This window comes from Moschus berezovskii, chromosome 2 (genome assembly GCF_049115385.1).
Source record: "Moschus berezovskii isolate FMDL1 chromosome 2, NW_MosBer_1.0, whole genome shotgun sequence".
In the NCBI taxonomy this organism is placed as follows: Eukaryota; Metazoa; Chordata; class Mammalia; order Artiodactyla; family Moschidae; genus Moschus; species Moschus berezovskii.
The window spans coordinates 8723303-8746440 of record NC_142461.1 but is presented as its reverse complement, the minus strand read 5'-3'; the positions used below and the strand labels follow the sequence as shown (position 1 = coordinate 8746440).

General features: G+C 44.1%; 1 protein-coding gene across 2 annotated transcripts in view; it reads right to left on the bottom strand.

Moving 5' to 3' along the window:
• Positions 1 to 909: 909 nt before the first annotated feature.
• Positions 910 to 23138, bottom strand: part of MACO1 (macoilin 1) — a 68754-nt gene continuing 46525 nt past the window's right edge. For both annotated transcript variants that reach the window (XM_088843613.1, XM_055397361.2), the window contains 5 exons: positions 18361 to 18519; positions 16673 to 16855; positions 13374 to 13494; positions 7827 to 8001; positions 910 to 2838 (listed from right to left, as the gene is read on the bottom strand). In XM_088843613.1, the coding sequence (XP_088699739.1) occupies positions 2636 to 2838; positions 7827 to 8001; positions 13374 to 13494; positions 16673 to 16855; positions 18361 to 18519 (841 nt within the window). In that variant the 3' untranslated portion in view covers positions 910 to 2635. The remainder of the gene's footprint in view (positions 2839 to 7826; positions 8002 to 13373; positions 13495 to 16672; positions 16856 to 18360; positions 18520 to 23138) is intronic.

Here is a 23138-nt window from a genome sequence, read left to right as displayed (position 1 = left end):
AAATCATCATCCAGAATGGCCAACATTACTTTGTGGCCTGTAATAAATTACACTGTACTAATACAGAACTATTTCAGACGGCCCTAGAATAACAAAGACAACAACTGGAGATCTCCTTGGTGGAAGAGAACACGACAGTGAGAGGTTCTGGACAGACACACTCCTTCAGGGAGGGTGAAGGCAAAAGCCAAGCAGAGGGGTCTCCTGTGGGGAACCCGGCTCGCGGAGTTAAGTGTGGGATGTTTGCAGCAGCCTAAGTGGCCAAGACTCAGGAAGGCTGTCCAGCCATAGGGACAGGGCTGAGGTGCCAAGAGCAGAATTTTCCAAAACTGGAGCCAAGGTCAACTGTAACAATGGCCAAGAGAGGAAAAGAGCGGCCCAGAGGGGCAGGCAGCTGGCTACTCAGAGGATGAAAACAGGCAAAGCCTCTAGAAACAGGGCAGGACTACAGACGGTTACCCTGGAGATCAGCTCAGGATACAAAGCAGAAAGGAAACCCGATAGGGCATTGGTCACAAAGTGGCCCAGCAAGACTCTGGAAAATGGAAAGGGAGTTTGCTCTTAAAAACTTCTCACCAACCACGTTCCGACTCCTCCCCTAACTTGCTTTTTGTACCAGAAAACAAGTCAGCTTTGTCTCTATTGCCATGGAGAAAGGAAAAGGCCGGAGGGAGGAGGAGGGAAGGAAGAGGGAGGGTGAGGGGATAAGAATGGATACGTCCTAAGGAAGACTAGAAGGAAAACCACCTGAGAGCTGGGATGGATTCGTCCCAAATCCTGTACCTGAGCCCTGCTATACTTGCCACTGTCATGGTGCAGAATTGAGGTCAGGAGGGTGAAAATCTAAGGCCCATTCAGAACAATCTACCTTGTGTGCCCTCCTGAAAAGTTAAAAAGGCAGAAAACTAGTTTTTATCTGTAAGAAAATGTTTATTCTTTTGAACCCCACAGGAAAAAAATAAGAATGCAGCCAAGACCAAGTATTTAACCAAAGTAGTGTCCCAAAAGGCAGCAAAATGGGGGAAACCTCAACACAAAGTCAATAACAATTTTCCATGTTTTTGCACAAAGATGAAAAAAACCCATGACAATTCCAAGTAACACTTTCATGGTGACAATTACACAAGATGATTCAAAAATGCAAAATGGCAGCAACATGCACACCTGGCTAAAGCTAGAAGTTTTTAATTCCAAAATAAGATCTGTGATTAAAAGGATGATTCTTTTTAATACTTCTATTTTGCTGACTTGCTTGTCCTACTTAATTTGCTTTAAATGAGACGTACATGCCAATTAACAGGAAATTGTAAAACTATGTCCTTCCAGAATCCATGGCAAGAAAGCCAAGCCAATCTGTTTGGTTTCTGAATTTTGCTAGTTTCCAAATACAGTTTTGCTTTGCCCCTCCCTCTCCCAGACCCTCCCTCCACCCCCACCCTGATTCTTAAAACACTTCCAAAGGTTGCCAGTGCAAACACTTTTCTACCAATGTATAATAATACACACTTGAAACCGAAATCTTTGTGCAGAATTTTGAGTTTTAAACTCTTAAAAAAAACTAAAATAAAACCCTCCTTGGCACAAGAGCTGAGGAACTGTCAAGTTCCTTTTAAATTGTCAAACACAAGATGACGAACACTGGAAAACACAGTTAAAGGAAATTAAAACAAGAACAAAACCTAGAACCGCAGCTTTATTAGCCGGCACTGCAGTCTCTCGAACACAATCACCACCCAGCTCCCCTCTCCCAGGGTGCCTGCCTCGAGACCAGTTCAGAACACTGTGGTGCTTTCTATGAAACGAAACAGAAGGTGTGGCTGCGGTGGTAACAAACAGCCCAGCCACCCACCAGTTTTACAGCAGGATCCGTAGTGAGCTTGATAGAGAGAGAAGACAGATGATGGTAAAGGGGGAAATCGTTTAAAATCAAGTTTCCTCTTGAATGTCTTTTCCCAAGGCACTGTGAACAAGACTGCTGCTAGCTGTTTTCCAGGACTGAACACACCGATGGGACTATACACATTTGAGACACAAACCCTGTGACATTCTCACAGCTGGTCTCATCACCTGAGTCTCTCCCCTCGGCTGAAATGACACACTTTGAATTTGTTTGGTCCTTGGAGGGGTCATCAATTTTTGTTTTCTGTAATATCTCCAATGCAGCTATGGAATCAAAGCTGTGTTAGGTTATTGAACCTTTTCACACTAAAAACTAAAATTTTTCACTATCATCCCATGTGAACCCAATGTGCAGGTTTTGCTTACTGATTTAAGAACAAAACAAAAATAAAGGGCTGAAAAGCAAAAACTCTGCTTTTTTTTTTTCTTCAAGAGGAAACTATAAGAATACATAAAAGGCAAAATTGGCTACATGAAATCCAAGAATGGTTTTAATGTATTGGCCGAGAAAAATAAACTGCAAAGTTCTGTGAGGTCTTCTAAAAATTTACAAGAAAAACTGATGGGCAGTTCTAATCAGACTTGGATGTTATCTTTACCCCCCTTTTTAAAAACGACAACATATACAGTCCCACAAAATACAATATCAACTTTCTTTTTTATCTTGACTGCCAGAGACGCTCCTTTGTGATGCCTTCTGATAACCAAATGGCTGAACAAAACACATTGCTGGCCTTCATTTCTTCAGGGGCTGGTAAACAGAGGCATTGGGATCGAGTCCAGAGGGGCTGGTCTCCACAAACTTGGAAGAGTAGTGGGGGGAAACAGGGCTCAGGGGGCTGGTGGCAGCATTGTATGTTATGCTGGGCATGACGGCCATGACTTCAGCTATCTTCTGTTTTAGGTCCTTGATTTCCTGGTCTTTCTGAAGAATTTGTCCTGGAAGATCAAAGACCCGCCATTAGTGAGAAGGAAGGGCTCGCCCAACACAGTGCCCTTTTGGGCCCATCAATCCCAAGTGGGTTCAACTCCAGCTCTGATGGTTTGCAAGGGGAGATGTTTTTCCTGTAATGGGCCAGTAAATATTTTAAACACTGTGAGCCACATACTGTTCTTGTCATTTTTTTCAAGGCCATAGTAAAATGTAAAAACTATTCACAGCCCACCAGTGGTACAAGAAAAGCTGGCAGGCCAGACGTGGCCCATGGGCCGTGGTGTGCGAGTGGAAAGTAACTGGGTTTAGGCAGGTGTGATGAAGCACAGAGCTCGCGCACCAGGAGCCATGAGCTCAGCAACAGCAGGGAGGCCTAAGAGGGAGCCGCTCTCGACTTACGGCTCTGCCTCTTGAGCTGACACACTGCTCTGGGAGGACAGAGCATCTCTGAGTCAGCGCGACCAGCTCCCGCCCGACGCACGGCCGCTTCTCTTCCTGTGCTTCTCCCGTGCTCTGTGTTAACTCAGGAGGTTTCTGTTTCTACCACGTCACAAAGCTGTCCTTGCTCCTCCATCTGAATCATCCTACCCCCAGGCCCCAGCTCCTCGATGCTCAACACACCCGAAACTTCCCTTCTGTCACTTTCTTCTTTGTAGTAACGTTAATAATCACTACAGCTAACGCAAATGTGCCAGACACTGTTCTAAGTGCTTACAAAGACGAATTCATTTACTTATCAAAACAACCCTCTAAGGTGGGAATTATCATCATCATCCATTTTACAGACGAGGAAACCGGAGCACAGAGAGGTGGACTGACAGAGCTGGGACTCAACACGACAGTCTGGCTCCAGAGTCTGCAATTCTGTCTCCTATGAGTGCTGAAACGGGCAATGATTAGTGCCCCATCGGAGAAGGCAATGCCTGGCAACTCTTGCCTGGAAAATCCCATGGACAGAGGAGCCTGGTGGGCTGCGGTCCGTGGGTCGCTAAGAGTCAGACACGACTAAGCAACTTCACTTTCATTTTTCACTTTCATGCATTGGAGAAGGAAACGGCAACCCACTCCAGTGTTCTTGCCTGGAGAATCCCAGGGACGGGGGAGCCCGGTGGGCTGCCGTCCACGGGGTCGCACAGAGTCAGACACGACTGAAGCAACTTAGCAGCAGCAGCAGCAGTAGTGCCCCATATCTCTCCCCTGGCCCATGAGCTCTGTGAGGGCCAAGACTGTCCCCCCTTTTTCATCATTGCCAAAACCTTAGTGCCCGGCTCAGTGCAAAGCTGAGACCCTGCAAGGTATATATCCTACCAAAGTCATTCAGTTATCAATGGCTGAGCAGGATTTAAACCCAGGACCACTTGGTTCCAAAGCCCATGCAATCTCCATCATGCTTTGATGCTCCCTGGTCCACTATGGGCAAGAACACTTAACTTAGGAGGAGTCCTTTTGAAATTTAAATGCTGAAAAAGTAAGAGGTTACATTTGAGTTGCACTCATTTTGCATCCTACAGAAGATGGTAATGTATTTGAAATGTAAGAGAGCGTGGTGGAAGATTTTAAAAGATGATATAGTAGAGATGAAAGACATTTTGCAACCAGGATGAATCAAATGACAGAGAAAGCAGGAGAAAGGCAACAAGGGGGTTGATTTAAATTACAAAGTTGGGTTCCTATTAGAATATTCCGAGCATGACAGAAGAGAGGAGTAGTGGGGAAGGCAGAGGCAAAGAGCCGCAGAAAGGAACTGCTCCCTCTGGCTTCCTTCACGTCCCCTCAGCTTCAAGTGAGCACAAAATACCCTCCTTCTCTTTGAACAAAGAAAGCTCAGATGAATAAAATACCTAATGGCATCTGATACATGAGCCACTGTATCTTCTTTTCCACGCAGATTTAAGTTTGGTTTCTTTAGTCAGTAACGTACAAACATTCCCAGAGCTTTGGAAAAGACAGTTCTCTCTGCTTCTCTGTGGCTTTACAGGAATTTCTGGGCCAACAAGGAAGTATAATCCGTGCTGAGAAGCCAAGCTCCCCTCGGCTACTCTGAGACCAGGTGCTGCTTCCCTCTAGGAGGTAACCTCTTTCGAGTCTGCAAATCCAAGCAAACAGGAGGAGGCAGAGAGAGGGTGGCCACTTCTCAGAGAGCTGAGCCAGGCAGGCAGAAAAATACAGTGTGAGCTCAGAAGCCTGGCTCTAAAGCAGGATTCCCAGGAAGCTTCTTTTTAAATGTCTTTCCTTGAGTCTGCAGACTCATAAGCCTGATTCTCATAAGCCTCTTCTCTTCCTGCTCTGTCGCTGTCATCCCAAGCCACTCCTATGGCTTCACTGACCTTTCACAACTTCTCTATCCCACCCAACCCCAAGGGTTCTGGCCCTCTCTCTGGGTGTAGGCCCCAAATTCCCACTGACTGATGAAGACCTTCAGCTCAGTGTCTGGGAGGCAAGTGCAGACCAAGGCATGCCAAACAAAACTCAGTTTCTCTTCTCGTTCCTTAAATCTGTTCCGCTCTTCTTTCACTGTTTTAGCAGCCCTGCTGGAACATGTCACCCTCCTCCCTCCTGAAAATCCAGGAGTTGCATCCTCGAGCATTGCTTCACTCATGGTCCCCCTAATCCACTCTCTTCTTCCACGTCCCCCAGCTAGAGGTCACTGGACTGCTTCCCTGGACGTTCTCAGCACCTTCTTTCCTTCGCTTACACTGTTCCTTCAGAAACAGTGGTCTTTCCTGCCATTCTCTGCTTTCAGAATTCACCCTTCGAGGTCACGTACCCACTGCTATATTCAAAATGGATAACCGACAAGGAGGACCTATTGTATAGTATGCGGAGCTCTACTCAAGTTTATGTGTCAGCCTGGATGGGAGGAGGATTTGGGGGAGAATGGATACATGTATATGTATGGCTGAGTCCCTTCACGGTTCACCTGAAACTACCACAACATTCAGTTCAGTTCAGTCGCTCAGTTGTGTCCGACTCTTTGCGACCCCGTGAACCGCAGCATGCCAGGCCTCCCTGTCCATCACCAACTCCCGGAGTCCACCCAAACCCAACCATCTCATCCTCTGTCGTCCCCTTCTCCTCCTGCCCTCAATCTTTCCCAGCAATGAGTCAGCTCTTCGCATGAGGTGGCCAAAGTATTGGAGTCTCAGCTTCAGCATCAGTCCTTCCAATGAACACCCAGGACTGATCTCCTTTAGGATGGACTGGTTGGATCTCCTTGCAGTCCAAGGGACTCTCAAGAGTCTTCTCCAACACCACAGTTCAAAAGCATCAGTTCTTCGGTGCTCAGCTTTATTTACAGTCCAACTCTCACATCCGTACATGACTACTGGTATTAATTGGCTATACCCCAATACAAGATAAAACATCTGAAGTATGAAAAAAAAAAAGAATTCACCCTTCAAAGTCCATTCAACGGCCCCTCCCTTAGGAAGCTACCCTGACCTCTCCTCTGACCTTTCAAGCCTCCTGCCTCTACCGTGTGGTGGCAGGCCTTATGTGCAGCTTTCCCTGGTGCGGCACTTTTCACAGTGTCCACGCTATCCTCACCCTAGTGTTAAGACATTATCTGCCTTCTTCACGTGCATTCCCTCATGAGACTAAGTGAAGTCTTCCAGAAGCAACATGGCAAATGAAAGCACAACATTGTGAATGCAGAAACACACACTTGAAATACACCTCCCTGGGACACTCAATTTTAACAGTTTATCGACCGGAGACATAGTAACACCACAGGCATTAGTCCCTACAAAAATCCCCTGGTCAATAATGTGTCAAGAGTGTAAAGAGGTCCCTAAGACCAAAAAGTCTGAGTGCCACTACCTGAGTGGAACCTCAACTAGAGTATATCTTGTTTATCTTGACTCCTTTTTACCTTCTAGTAAAATGGTTTATGTAGACCAAGTGTGAATGCTCTGCAAGTACCTGTTGAGATATTCTTTTCCTTCTACTAAGTCAACTGCTTGAAAAAGCCTTTTTCAGTCATCTATTTGTGGCTTATCAACTTGAACAAAATCTAAATTTCTTTTCATTAGGTCATGTCAGGTCTCTATTCTGAAGCCTTCCAAAGCTTCCCATGGCATTCAGAATAAAGTTCTTTTCATAGGCGGCAGAGCTTGGCAGAATGTGGCTCCTGCTACCTTTGATCCTGAAAACTCTCCCTGTCACTCAGGCTGCAGCCCCCCTGGCCATGACTCAAGTTCGCTCTAGACACCTAACTGCTCCCTCTCTCCCTTCTCCCAGTCTCTGCTCAAACGCTACCTATTCTAAGGCTCTTCCATGTCCTCCAGGTCAAACTGGCAGCGCCCCCCAACCCCGAACAGGCTCCCTCGCCACTGTTCTATTTCCTTCACCGCACCCCTCCATGTGACACGCCTGCCTGCTGCCGTCGGCCCCCTCGGGGATGCTCGCAGCGTTTGGTACACTGTGAGTCTCAGTGACACCCGCTGAGGAGCAGCCTGCCCTCCAGACCCTCCTCCCCTTCCACTCCTTCATCTGCAACCTTTGCTCCAGGCAAACAGAGCCAGCAGCCTCCTCGCTCAAGCTGTTTCTTCTATTTAGATGCCTCTCTTCCCCTCCCGCTCACCACACCACTTCTTCACTGGGCTAACCCCTTCTCATCACTCCAGACCCAGGTCAGACATCAGCCCCTCTGAGAAACGGCCCTCTCTAACTCCAGAACGGCTGAGTATCTGCCTACGTTCCCAATGCTGTTCCATTGGCACCTTCTGGTGACTGCAGTTCTCTACATGTTTGGACAGCACTCTGAGCTCCTTGAGTACAGAGACTCCTACTCCTCCCTGTGTGCCCTGCACTGGACATGTTCTCATCTCAAAATACGTCTGCAAAATGAATTACTGTGACGATTCCCAGATGTTCATGATGGGCACTTATCAAACCACTTGAAGTGCAAGTGCAAATGCCTTTGGTTAGAGCTCTAAGGAAGCTCTGCTCTGTGTCCCCAGGCATCCCTGACCTGGGCCCGTTGCTTGCCTACCTTGGGCAATCTCGAGCTGTCGCTTTGCGTCCCCCAGTGCGGAAAACAGGTCCAACTTGATTCTTGTCTCTGCACTCAGGCTGTTCTCCAGGTGCTGAGTTTTATCTTGCATGGCCGAGAGGGCTGACATTAACACCTCAGTATCCTTCTCATTTTCCTTATACTTCCGAAGCTCCTATCAATATCATCAAAGAAGCAATGTTACAAGACAGTTTTGACATCAATGTCTACAAATTAGCCTGAAATCACAAATAAAATCCCACCATTACTGACCTGGCCCCTAGAACACAGAACCCTGATGCTTCATAGGTTTAGACCTTACCCCTTAGAGGGAGTGCAAAATGTATTTATACAGTGATGTGCATCTACAGAAACACTGACTGTGTTGGGTTATTTCGAGGTAACAGTGGACTCTGTCTCCAAATAAAACACTTTCTTAAAATCCTAACTCAGAACCACAAAGACCCTGCTGCCAGTTGCAAATGGTGCTATAATGCTCTAGTTAAATTAACCAAAACTCTACTCTCAACTTAAAACTAAAAACTGGAAAAATCTTAAATTATTTTGACGGCATATTCCAAAATAAACCCACTTAAAACATCAGATGTGCGCGCGCACACACACACACACACACAGATATTTTAATATTTTCATTTTAAGAGAAATTAAAACTTATTATAGTGAATTAAAAAATACTTAAAAGTTCAAAGAAGAAAATAAAAATCACCCAAAATCCCAATGTTGCAAAAAAGTTGATACATCTTCTTCTAGTCTTTTTTAAGCCTATGTATCTTTTACCATAATTGAAATCACACTAAATGTATAATTTTTAAAAAACGTATATAATATACAGTTCTTCGAAAATACAATTTTTATTGATCACATAATATTCCTAAACGTATCAGCTCAGTTCAGCCGTTCAGTCGTGTCTGACTCTTTGCAGCCTCATGGACTGCAGCACACCAGGCTTCCCTGTCCATCACCAACTCCCGGAGCTTGCTCAAACTCATGTCCATTGAGTCTGTGATACCATCCAACCATCTCATACTCTGTCATCCCCTTCTACTGCCTTCAATATTTCCCAGCATCATGGTCTTTTCCAAAGAGTTAGTTCTTCTTATCAGGTGGCCAAAGTATTGGAGCTTCAGCTTCAGTATCAGTCCTTCCAATGAATATTCACGACTGATTTCCTTTATGATGGACTGGCTGGATCTCCTTGCAGTCCAAGGGACTCTCAAGAGCCTTCTCCAACACCACAGTTCACAAGCATCAATTCTTCGGCGATCAGCTTTCTTCACAGTCCAACTCTCACATCCATACATAATTACTGGAAAAACCACAGCTTTGACTAGGCGGACCTTTGTTGGCAAAGTAATGTCTCTGCTTTTTAATATGCTGTCTAGGTTGGTCATGGCTTTTCTTGCAAGAAGCAAGCATCCTTTAATTTCATGGCTGTAGTCACCACCTGCAGTGATTTTGGAGCCCAAGAAAATAAAGTCTGTCACTGTTTCCACTGTTTCCCCATCAATTTCCCATGAAGTGATGGGACCAGATGCCATAATCTTAGTTTTCTGAATGTTGAGTTTTAACGCAGCTTTTTCACTCTCCTCTTTCAATCAAAAGGCTCTTCAGTTCCTCTATTCTTTCTGCCATAAGGGTTGTATCATCTGCATATCTGAGGTTGTTGATATTTCTCCCAGCAATCTTGATTCCAGCTTATGCTTCTAGCCCGGCTTTTGCAAGATGTGACAACATACAGCCTTGACGTATTTCTTTCCCAATTTGGAACCAGTCTGTTGTTCAATGTCCGGTTCAAACTGTTGCTTCTTGACCTGCATACAGATTTCTCAGCAGACAGGTAAGGTGATCTGGTATTCCCACCTCTTTAAGAATTTTCCACAGTTTGTTGTGATCCACAAACAACTGAGACTTGCCTGTGAGTGTCCAGGAGTCTCTGGCAGAGGTGTGGGTTGACAGTGGCCTGCTGCAGGGTAAGGGGCACTGAATACAACAGTGCCTGCACAAGTCCTTTTGAAGGAGGCTGCCATTACCCCTACCATAGTTTGGCCTCAGGTCAAGCAACAGGGAGGGAACATAGCCCCGCCCATCAACAGAAAAAATCAGATTAAAGATTTACTGAGCACGGTCCCACCCTTCAGAACAAGAAGCTTCCCATCCACCACCCCCACCACCAGTGAGTCTCTCCTGTCAGGAAGCTTCCATAAGCCTCTTATCCTTATCCATCAAAGGGCAGACAGAATGGAAACCACAATCGCCGAAAACGAACCAAACTGACCACATGAACCACAGCCTTGTCTAACTCAGTGAAACTATGAGCCATGTCATGTAGGGCCACCCAAGATGAACGGGTCATGGTGGAGAGTTCTGACCAAACATGGTCCACTGGAGAAGGGAATGGCAAACTACTTCAATATTCTTGGCTTGAGAACCCCATGAACAGTATGAAAAGGCAAAAAGATATGACACTGAAAGATGAACTCCCCAGGTATATAGGTGCCCAACATGCTACTGGAGAAGAGCAGAGAAGTAACTCTAGAAAGAATGAAAGATAGAGCCAAAGCAAAAACAATGTCCAGTTGTGGATGTGACTGGTGATAGAAGTCAAGTCACATGCTGTAAAGAACAATATTGCATGGGAACCTGGAATGTCAGGTCTATGAATCAAGGTAAACTGGAAGTGGTCAAAGAGGAGATGGCAAGAGTGAACATTGACATTTTGGGGACGACGGAGAATGAGATGGCTGGATGGCATCACCGACTCTGTGGACATGAGTTTGGGTGAACTCCGGGAGTTGGTGATGGACAGGGAGGCCTGGTGCTGTGATTCATGGGGTCGCGGAGAGTCGGACACGACTGAGTGACTGAACTGAACTGAACTAAAATGGACCGGAATGGGCGAATTTAATTCAGATGACCAATGCATCTACTACTGTGGGCAAGAACCCTTTAGAAGAAATGGAGTAGCCCTCATAGTCAACAAAAGAGTCTGAAATGCAGTATTTAGGTGCAATCTCAAAAATGATAGAATGATCTCTGTTCATTTCCAAGGCAAACCATTCAATATCACAGTAATCCAAGTCTATGCCCCAACCACTAATGCTGAAAAAGCTGAAGTTGAATGGTTCTGTGAAGACCTACAAGACCTTCTAGAACTAACACCAAAAAATGATGTCCTTTCCATCACAGGGGACTGGAATACAAAAGTAGGAAGTCACGAAATACCTGGAGTAACAGGCAAGTTTGGCCTTGGAGTACAAAATGAAGCAGGGCAAAGACTAACAGAGTTTTGCCAAGAGAACGCACAACTCATAGCAAACACCCTCTTTCAACAACACAAGAGATGACGCTGCACATGGACATCACCAGATGGCCAATACCGAAATCAGACTGATTATATTCTTTGCAGGCAGAGATAGAGAAGCTCTATACAGTCAGCTAAAACAAAACCAGGAGCTGACTGTGGCTCAGATCATGAACTCCTTATTGCAAAATTCAGACTGAACGATTATACAGTGGAAGTGACAAACAGATTCAAGGGATTACATTTGATAGACAGAGTGCCTTAAGAACTATGGATGGAGGTTTGTGACACTGTACAGGAGTCAGTGATCAAGACCATCCCCAAGAAAAAGAAATGCAAAAAGGCAAAATGGTTGTCTGAGGAGGTCTTACAAATAACTGAGAAACGAAGCAAAGCGAAAGGCAAAGGAGAAAAGGAAAGATATACCCATCTGAATGCAGAGTTTCAAAGAACAGCAAGGAGAGATAAGAAAGCTTTCCTCGGTGACCAATGCAAACAAATAGAGGAAAACAATAGAATGGGAAAGACTAGAGATCTCTTCAAGAAAATTAGAGATACCAAGGGAACATTTCATGCAAAGATGGGAACAACAAAGGACAGAAACGGTACTGACCTAAATGAATATGTACCATAATTTATTAAATCTCCACTATTAAGATTATTTTGAATTTTTTTGCATTTATTAACATATACCACTGTGACGTACATCTTTGTGTATCAATCATCGGTGAGACTTTAAAATATTTACCTTAGGCTGGAATCTGAGGAAAATATTTTTAGAAAATACGTGGTCTTTCCAGAACATCATCCTTCCACCAGCAACAGACGAGGCCTATTTCATTGCACCCTTACCCATGCTGTTATCACTGTTTAAAAACTGTTTGCTAATTTCACAGAATATAAATGATACCTAATTTTAATCTGTCTTTGGTGACAGATAAGAACATATTCTTATATTGTTATCAGTCATTTGTATTTTTTCTGTGAATTATTTATTCATATCCTTTGCCTATCTTCTGTATATTTGAGCTTTTCTTAGGAATATTTATGAGGTATTTACATATTGAGAATATTAATCCCTCATTTATAATATTTGTTGCAATATCTGTATCCGCCCCAGGTGATTTTTTTCATTTTTTTTTTCCACTTTGTGATTTAAAACAAAACGCGTTTCTTTTCCTGTGGAATTTTGACTGTTTCTCTGGAATTTCTGTTTCTGTGGTATCAGATGAGTGATACCCATTGTCTAGCTGTTCCACAGCCTTCACTGACTAACCCTTGCTGTTTTATCCATTTCTGATGTCACCTTCACTGTGCACTTTAGGATTTGTCTTTGGGTCATCTATTCTATCTGCCACTGATTTTTTATGAGTCCCCTATAACTCAAATTACTGTAACTTTACAGCTTAAGACCTTAGTTTTAAGGGTCCCTTTAAAGGCCCTACATCAACTGCTTCGTCACGGTGTACACAGCCCCAAAACTGGCACCGTCCAAAGAGCCGCAGTTCCCCATCCCATGCACACGCAGTTTCCTCCACTCCATGCCCTGAGTGGCCATCCGCGAGGCTCAGAGCCAGCCAGAATGGCCAATTCCTTGGCAGTGGACACAGAGTCAGGGCTAAGAAGAGGTGTATCAGTTCCAAAGCTCACTAATTTGGCCTGTAACCTGAAAACATTGGAAGGACTGATGCTAAAGCTGAAACTGCAATACTTTGGCCACCTCATGCGACGAACTGACTCACTGGAAAAGACTCTGATGCTGGGAAGGATTGGGGGCGGGAGGAGGTGGGGACGACAGAGAATGAGATGGCTGGATGGCATCACCGACTCGATGGACATGAGTTTGACTGAACTCCGGGAGTTGGTGATGGACAGGGAGGCCTGGCGTGCTGTGATTCATGGGGTTGCGAAGAGTCGGACACGACTGAGCGACTGAACTGAACTGAACTGAACCTGAAAAAGTGAAATGAATCTCTGGTAAGCCAAATTCTGGTATAAAACATGTCATGGATCAATATTTCTAGCTTGTCTTGGAATTCAGTTAAGTTAAATATAGCTTGAATGAGCTGGACAGGATGAGAGCTTCTTCTGGTCATATGGAGATTTTTAGATGTGATGGGGTTTGGCTTGTATTAGCAGGGACCATCTCCTCACGGCAGCACAGAGCACAGATCTAACACAGAAGAGGAACTCAAGTGCAGTGAAGTCAGCTGCTCCTCCCTTACCTGAACTTTCAGCTCTAATTCTCTGATCTGGTCTTCTTTAACCTTCATGTCCATCGTGAGCTTCTTGCCCTCTGCTTCTAATTCTCTGATCCGATTCCGTAAGGTTTCGGTGCACTCTCCCCTTTTAAAATAAAAGAAGAGAAAGGAAAAAGAATTCAAACAAGTATAGGTTTAATCATATTTCAGGACTGATATTTTTCTTGTACTCACAGAATCAGATTTCAGCTTTTGGCTTATTCTGCTCAGTCTCTCTGTACTTTTATAACTCCAAAAATGATCTAAAATGATTACTAACTGGGAGTCTTAGATGAGCCAGGTGCCAAGCTAGTACTTTTACCCATACTGCCTTCTCTACTGGAGTTGGGTTTATTATTCCATTTTCCAGAGAAGAAAACTGAAGCTACTTAGATATAATACTGAAAAAGTGAACACAGTCCCAAGGTTCCCAACTTTATGGTCACAGAACGGGGTAAGAACTGAAGTTTTTCCACTTTGCAATCCACCAAGCTTCCCATCAGGCAACGTGACCTGAAACAATGAATACAAGCTAAGCAAGACAGAACCAGATGTGTTCTGTCTCCAGCAGAGGGCAGTGAGCTAAAAACATTTTCACTTTTGAGAGGCTGTATGCTTTACATAATTGTCTTTTAATGGTGGCTCAGTCCATGGGGTCGCTAAGGGTCGGACACGACTGAACGAATTCACTTTCACTTTTCACTTTCACACATTGGAGAACGAAATGGCAACCCATTCCAGTGTTCTTGCCTGGAGAATCCCAGGGAAGGGGGAGCCTGGTGGGCTTCCGTCTATGGGGTCACACAGAGTCGGACTGAAGTAACTTAGCAGCAGCAGCAGCAGCAGCAAAGAATCTGCCAGTAATGTGGGAGACCCAGGTTTGATTCCTGGGTTGGGAAGATTCCCTGGAGAAGGGAATGGCTACCCACTCCCGTATTCCTGCCTGGAGAATTCCATGGACAGAGGAGCCTGGTGGGCAGCCTGGTGGGCAGCCTGGTGGGCAGCCTGGTGGTAGTCCATGGGGTTGCAAAGAGTCATACATGACTGAGTGAGTAAGCATTTACTGGTCTCTTAATTTCTTAAAGTAGATTTAAGTTACTGGTGGCTCAGAGGGTAAAGCGTCTGTCTGCAATGCAGGAGACCCGGGTTCGATTCCTGAGTCAGGAAGATCCCCTGGATAAGGAAATGGCAACCCACTCCAGTACCCCTGCCTGGAAAATCCCATGGATGGAGAAGCCTGGTAGGCTACATACAGTCCATGGGGTCACAAAGAGTCGGACATGACTGAGCGATTTCACTTCACTTTCATGCACTGCAAACATCACCTTTCTTTAGGCATGATATTTTGACAAGCCTGAAGTAAATAGAAAGAGAAGGAAACAGCATTAGAGTTGCTTCTCAGGGCTATAATAAGGAAAAGCTTAAAAAGATGATGATAACAGCAAGTTCAAAGCTGATAAATCGTTTAGGTTTCAGAAATAGCCTGGTGGAGAAAGTAGGTATTCTTTGCCCACAAAAAGCAAGGTCCAGAGAGACTCTTAAGGTCTGAGATTTATTTAAGAATAAAAACAGCCTCTACATGAATGAGGGCTTCCCTATTGGCTCAACTGGTAAAGAATCCGCCTGCAATGCGGGAGGATCTGGGTTCGATCCCTGGGTTGGGAAGATCCCCTGGAGAAGGGAAAGGCTACCCACCCCAGTATTCTGGCCTGGAGAATTCCATGGACTTTACAGCCCATGGGGTTGCAAAGAGTCAGACACGACTGAGCTACTCTCACTTCACTACATGAATGATGGCAAACAAGAACCATCCAAGAGTAAGAGAGCAAAGGCAATAAGCCTAACTGAAAGCAGAAGAGATTAAGGGTAGAGACTGAAACCAATGCACTGATTCTCAGGCGTAAGAGGCACGAAACAAAACAGTTAAGAAACTGTCACATCCACCTCAGGGGTTTTTTTTTAAAGAGTAAGAGTTAGATGAATTAAGGAGAGCGCAAGCCACACCAGACAACTGTTCAGGAAAATCTCCTGCTACGCAAGCGCTTCAGAAATGCTTACAAATCTTTAAATGATGGACAAACCAAACTCGTCACATCCTAGGCAAGTCAGTAAATGGTCTTATGAATTCATAAAGATGCTGATGGGCCAAGTCAGCTCAGCCAGCTGTAGTCCAGAGTCTGCTGGGGTAAGGCAGGATCACACAGGAGAAAGACTTCTCCATCCCACTGATACTTCCTAAAAGATGAAATGATGGTTTACCAAGTATTCTACAAATGCCAGAACTGAAAAAAAGGCTATTAAGGTGCCAAATACAAAAGAGCAAAAAGTAGAACTATATCACATAGACACAAATCTGGGGATAGAAATTTAAACGAAATAAGTAATAATTTATCCTCATGCTGCATCTGTAAACCCATAACTGACCCTCACTATGCAGAAGAACTTCAGCAGTCGAAAAAATGAAGAAAAAGTGAAGTAGAAGCTAAAGAGAAACAAAGAGGGAGAAAAAGAGGCTCTTAACTCTTTCCCCATCTTTTTTAAGGTCATTTGACAGTTTGCTGATGTCCAACAAAAACATGAGCAGTCAGGACACAGTGCTTGGGGAACTGAGATTTTATCTTTCTTGCATTTTAAGATAAAAACTCCAGAAACACACAACTTAAGAGAGTAATGACAGTTCTGCAAGGGAACAAAAGTCCAGATCGGGTCTCTCAAAGTATGTAGTAATTACAGAAAGTGACTGGAACCCCCTTTTTCAGCAGCATTTTGCCTTCCAGGTGTGGAAGGCACAGTAATTCCCTCATCCTGCTTTATAGAGGAGGTCACTGAGGGATGAAGTGGTCATGAGAGCTTCAGCTTGCACAGATGGAGTTTAGACCAGTTAACATAACAGTACTTAACAGCAATCCATCCGTGCACGATTGCATATTTCCAGACCTGCCCATGACACGCAAATTCGTGAAGCGTCCCATATGTTTATGGGATGGATTTATATAGATAAGGGCTTCCCTGGTGGCTCAGAGGTTAAAGCGTCTGCCTGTGTCTGCCTGCAATGCGGGAGAGCTGGGTTTGATCCCTGGGTCGGGAAGAACCCCTGGAGAAGGAAATGGCAACCCACTCCAGTATTCTTGCCTGGAGAATCCCATGGACAGAGGAGCCTGTCAGGCTACAGTCCACAGGGTCGCAAAGAGTCGGACACGACTGAGCGACTTCACTTTTACTTTCCAAGGCATCAAATTCCCATTCTCAGTCCCAGGAAAGCCACACAGGTGGTATGGACCTACCTTGATGCAGCAGCAAATGCGACAGCCCGGGCAGCAGTGGCTTCTTCTAACTTCTTCCTTTTTTTCTCCTCCATTAACTGCTTTTCTACAAAACTTCGGGCTTCCTGCTCTGCTTTTAGCTTTTTCTCCAACTGGCTGATATTCTGCTTATCTTTCTGCTTCATTTGCACAGCATTATGTAATCTATATGGAAATGATTGTCATACAGTTTTACAATTAGAAGTGTTCACCATAAACCCTGGAAAGACATGGCTTCTCTTTATTATTTTAAGGCCAAACAGGAGATTTGAATAGCATATCATAGATGTCAACTCCCAGAGGGCCCAGGGAAAATACACTGTCATTATTATTTAACAATTCCTAAAAACAAATAAACAAGCTACTTTACAAGATACAGAACTGGACCTAGCCTCTGCTTTCCTGGGCTTTCCTGGTGGCTCAGATGGTAAAGAATTCGCCTGCAATGCAGGAGACCCGGGTTGGGAAGATACTCTGGAGGAGGGAATGGGTACCCACTTCAGTATTCTAGCCTGGAGAATTCCATGGACATAGTCCATGGAGTCACAACGAGTTGGACATGATTGAGCGACTTTCACTTCACTTCTGCAAATGATCTACAGAAGGTAATCCAAAAAAACAAGATAAAACAAGTTTCTAGGAGAGGAAAAGGTAACTGGAGAACTAATTCTACTGCCTCATAGAACTTCAGTCTGAGATCAAGGAAGAGCAGATGAAACCAGCCCCACTGAAACGGAGGGAAAGGGTGGGAAGGGAAGGTCTTTCTTTGCTTGAATACAATATGCTACAGCCTACTGCAGCCTTTCCTTTCCAGCTGGGAGATGTTTTCTCCCAGTATCCCAAAATAGAACTCGTAGTTAGAATCACAGGATGCTTAATTTCAGATAGAAATTTCAGCTACATTCTCTGCCTTGCTACTCCTCCTCCTAGCTTAATATATCAATATAAGGTGAGCTTTTCTCACTATATCAATAATGCTAGAGCCATCACACACATACATGGGTCAGAAACAATGCAAAGGCTATTTGTCTATAATGCTCTAGCTTTTGAGTTACACTCCCTGAAAATGAGGAAGGAGTCTTCTTTCAAGGGAAAGCCCAGACAGCTCAGCACCTACAGTAGCAATCACTACCCCAGACACCCAATGCATAGAGATTAAAAAAAAAAAAAAAGACAGACCCACATTTAGTCAAGAAGTAATTCCAGAATGAATTAATGGAAAGCATAAAAGAAGAGCGGGCTTTTGGTCCGCCTCTTCAAATAAAATCAAAGTTCAATGCCACTTTTAGCTCCAGAAATCAAAGTACAGAGAGTCTAATCCTCTGGAAACTTTCACTCCAAGGAGTAAGAGCTTCAAATTGTGGCAGAAATACTTCTGTTCAATTTTACTCAAATTGTCACAAAAGCTCAATGACTATTTTAAACTAAGAGCAGAAGTTATTAAATGAGAGAAGACAAATAGTATTATTAAACTGTTTTGCTAACATTAAATCTTTTTATAGATTTCGTAACACATTGAGTATCTCATGCTAAATACTTTTAACATTTTATTTTTAAAAACCCCTCTGCTGGATTCTTTTGTCATCATGAACCTTGTACTCCAATCCCCGAAAACAGAAGTGATGCGAGGATGCTTGGCTCACTACCATAGGCCCACAGGGTGCACGTACTTGTTCTGCAGCAGCTCATTCTCCTGCCGGAGCTGGCCCATTTCTGAGCGGATCCCTCGCTCGGTGCTTGAGAGAGAGCTGATCTGACTGCGGAGCTCCTGTTCCACTTGCCTGCTGGCCTGCAGGTCGGCCTTTAACTTTTTAATGTCTTGTTCCAGCCTAGGAGAAGGAAAAGAGCAGCATCTTCATCACTGAGGGGGCACCCCTGGGGCTCTGTGGGAGACCCTGGCTGAAGTCCTTGAGGGCTGGCTGGACGGCGGAGCATCCCACCATCACTGCAACTCCCATCTGCAATCAGCCTTTGAATGAGTGCTTCTGCCTGGGTCCCCACGCCTTCCCACCAGAGGGTAACTTTTGCTTCTCCTCAAACATTTGTGAACACTGACAGGTGAAGATGGTGACTTGTATCTGAGCTGCTAACAAAGGAAGAGGGGAAGGTAGAGGGCGGGTGGCTGAAGGCGAAGGTCCCCTCCCCACTAGTGAATTCCCCATGCTCCTCGGCACAGGAGATATGCTCATAACAACTAGCTCAGGACCCACCTGCTGTGAGACATCCTGACAGGTCAGAATCTACTCTCTGAGATTCCCTCCCACCGTGGGCCAAGAAGACAAGTATCTGAGACAGCCTCCTGACACTGCTCTCACCCTTGCTCAATGATGCTCACACTTGCGGTGACTGAGACAGAAGAGCTCATTAGACTCAACAACAACGAAAAAAGGAACAAATTACATGATCTACGAATCATAAGAAAACTCCATCTGTAAAATGCAGCTTATCGTTTCAATCCTTCACTCCTGTTTGATCTGTTTTCTTTGCAACAGTCAGTTTCATTTTAGGTGCTCTGCACTGTGCACGTGTGGGCCTGAAAAGGGTCAACAGGAAGTTGCTGTCAAGCCCCTTTCTCCATGAGAGGACACGATGAGTTCACTAGAGGCCAATAAAAAGACAGCTGAAGTGATTAAGCTGCAATACAGGGAGACCACGGTTAAAGACATGCTAAAAGGAATAACGAATATTTAATGAGAACTTATGTGTCAGGCGCTGTCCTGTAGATTTTAATGGCACAAATTTATTTAATCTATACAAGTATGAGGTAAGCTGAATAACCTTGGCAATTATTAGTCCATTTTTAAAGATGAAGAAACCTAGATTCAGAAGTCTTCAGCCTAAGGTCACACAGGCAACCTAGCTCCACAGTCCACTCTCTCCTCCCACTGGCCAAACTGCAGCTCTATCAGCCATAGCACGGTGTGGGGAGAAGTGCCACATGAGTTCCGAGCAGAGAAGATGGGAAATGAGCTGGGCCTCGAAGGTTGGGCAGGATTTGGAGAAGCAGAAGGGGAGGACGAGGTATTCTAAATAAGGGGAAACACACTCAAAAGCACCAATAGCCACAGATATCTGGGGACAGAGCAATCAGTCTGGCCTCTGAGGAAGGGATATACTCTGGGGATAGAGGGAGAAAGGACAAAAGGGGTTTGGAGATTGGACTGTGGAGACTGGCACTGAAGGTCAGGCCAAGGATGACTGCCAGGGGAGACTCAGAAGACCCCTGTTCCTACAAACTTACAGGTAGACAGATGTCAGTTTGCTCTGACAAGACTCTTGTACATTTCACTAATCCAACATAGCAACAGAACCAAGATTTTTGGAGGGTAATGGTGACTGCTCCTTAGAACTGACAGCAGCTCCACAGGCTAGGTCCTTACAGATGTGTTTCATGAAACATTAAATCCCCAGGGCCCATCAATCACTGTGATCAACACTTACTAAATACATATATCTGTTGCCAGGTATTCCTTAGAAAACCAAAGAGCAGCTTTATTTACTTGTCTCCCTTCAGCCACCTGAAACAAAACCTCAAAATCAAAAAGTCATGCAACATCTATTGTTATCTCCAGGTGCAGGAGCCAGGAGAGCACAGACTAGAAACCTTGTGTTCCAGAGGCACTGCCAGGGCTCCTGACACAGCTCAGTCCCCAGGGAAGGGTCAGGAATGGACATCACGCCACACTTTCCCTATTGCTAGGGTTATCCCAGTTGAATGTACTCCCGAAACGGCTCTAAACAATCACCAACTGGCATTTATACCATCCCCACACCATCCCTCATTCACCCAAAGTAACCCAAGGGACATTTTCCAAAACAGGTTGATGCTGTCAGGCTACCCCCATTAAGAAGTCTGGGTGAAAAACGTGTTAGGTAATTTATCCTTTTGAGAAGTCAGTTTCACTGCCTGAGGAGTACATTTTTAGTCAAAAAAGGATGAGCTTTAAGAAGAGACTTGGGACTTAGCATAGTTTAGAAATGGGATTGAGGATAAGGATTCTATACTCAGCTATGGTGCCAACTCTGTGACCCTGAGCAAGGCATGTAACCTTTCAGGACTCAGTTTCTCCATCTGAGCCAAAATGATCTCTAAAGTTCCTCTCAATTTAGTCTAGGATTTCTAGGCCTGACACACTTACCACTGGCTGCTGATCTGCTCCTTCAGATTAGCAACCTAAGCTGTATCATATGTAGGCCCAGGAATCAAGTTCCACACAACCTGTTACTGGGGCAAAGCATGTGCCACAGTTGGGAACGAGAAAGATTAAATACACAAAAGCTCTGTGCGCGCATGTGCTCTCAGTTCTGCCTGACTCTTCACGACCCCAGAGACCGTAGACCGCCAGGTTCATCTATTCATGGAGTTTTCCAGACAAGAACACTGGAGTGGGTTGCCGTTTCCTCCTGCACAGGATCTCCCCGACTCAGGGATCAAACCCATGTGTCCTGTGTCTCCTGCACTGGCAGCATATTCCTTGCCACTGCGCCACCTGGGAAGCCCCCAACGTAAACGTCAGATGTCAGTAATTTTGAAGTTATTACTTTTTTTGCAGTTTTTAATCTACAAAAGCCAAACTTTCCTACCATGAACTAAGAATAACAATATTCTGAATGAAACTTTCAGAGTTCCTTGAAAAATGTAAAAAAAAAACAAGGGAGTTAGTGAAGTTATGAGAGCAAAACAAGCAGAAATATCAAGAGTGTAACTTCTGGAGATCACAGAACGCTAAACAATATCTTCCGTGTGGAGAGCTATGAAAATTTTGTCAAAGACATATAGCAGTACAACACAAGAGACAAAGCGGCATGGTTACAAGGGCTTTGTGAAAATTCATAAGCTGCACAATTAAGATTTGTGCATTTTTGTGGATGTGTATTATTCTTCAATAAAAGACTTATTCTCAAAAATTAGATAACTTAAGTTCACAAGGTACAGAATTAAAATGCTTCAGGATTTTCATAACTGCTGCCATTAGTTCTGTAAAACTATGAATGACTGTTTTCCAAATCTGTATTTAACACCAGCATTCCCCAGTTTAAGAAACCCTAGTCTACAGGAAACTATAACAACATGTAAGATAACTTAATGTGCTAAATGGTAAATTCTCAGTAATTTTTAAAATTTATGAGGGGAAATTTTTCATTGTCTATCTGCAGAAAGCATTAATTTAATGTTGAATATTCACTATATTTTAAATCTTTACTGAGGTAGGTGGTAAAATGATTTATAATTCCTTACTGGATTTATGTTTTTATTGGAAAAGTGATACCCAGTCAAAATAAAAACTGTATTCAACAGAAAAGAATAAAAATGTAAATAACTCATAATTCTTTCATCCAGACAGAACCACTATTTGCATTTGGTTTACTTCATTTCTCTATGTTTCTCTTTTCTTTCTCTTTCTTAACACACATAGATATTTACATTGCTGAGAGAGTACCACGTGTATAGTTTATTTATCTTAAGCACCTTTCCACACTGTTAGAAACTTTTCACAAACAACTGCTGCATAATATTACATTGCACAGATGTACTGTACAATCCTACTTTTAAAAATATACCTCAATCCCTGCATATGCTCAATAAAATAATGTAAACATGAGTTTTTAAACAATTATGTGCATTAGTAAATTGAACTGAATTGAGCCAGTCAAACGCCAGGGGCATTTATTAGAAAGATAAGTACCTGCTGTAATGGTATATTTAACCCTTTTGTGTTGAAGATCAGTTCTTACTAGGTAAAATGCAGATATGGTGTGAAGCACCAAGAAGTACTAATTAAATGGTGTTAAGAGGTTAATGCAAAATCTTCAAATGTATTCATGGGACTATATTAAAATGTCAATAGCTGCAACCTAAATTTGAAGCAAGTGGTCAGGAAGAAAATGAGGCAGAAGTAATAGTTTATAAACCTTAAAACTAATTTCAGTAAATAGGAGTCAAAAGAAAAGAGGATGAATGCTCTACAGCCCATGAGCCACAACTGCGGAAGCCCACACTCTAGAGCCTGAGCTCAGCAGAAGAAGCCACCGCGGTGAGTGCGCCCCAACTACAGAGCATCCCCCACTCGCCACAACTAGAGAAAGCCCACGTGCAGCAACGAAGACACAGCGCAGCCAAAGATAAATAAACGTATAAAAAAAAGAAACGAGGATAAAACATTCAACTCCAAGCTTAAACCCATTTATCAGAGCTAATTCCTATTCTCCTCCCTACACAGCAAAAGATTAAGGGATAAAAGAGGACTTTCCTCCAGCAGAGCTACAAACTCATCCAAAAAAGAGAAATAAAGGATCACACAGATCTTTACACTTTGGAAAGGCTTAGGCAGTGAATAAATGCACTCCCTCCTTGCCCAACTCCTGTGGCACTAGTCACCCTTACAAAGGCTGCCCAAGAGTGCTGCCACTGGGATAGAGTCAGGGCACACGGCAAAGCTGGAGTCTA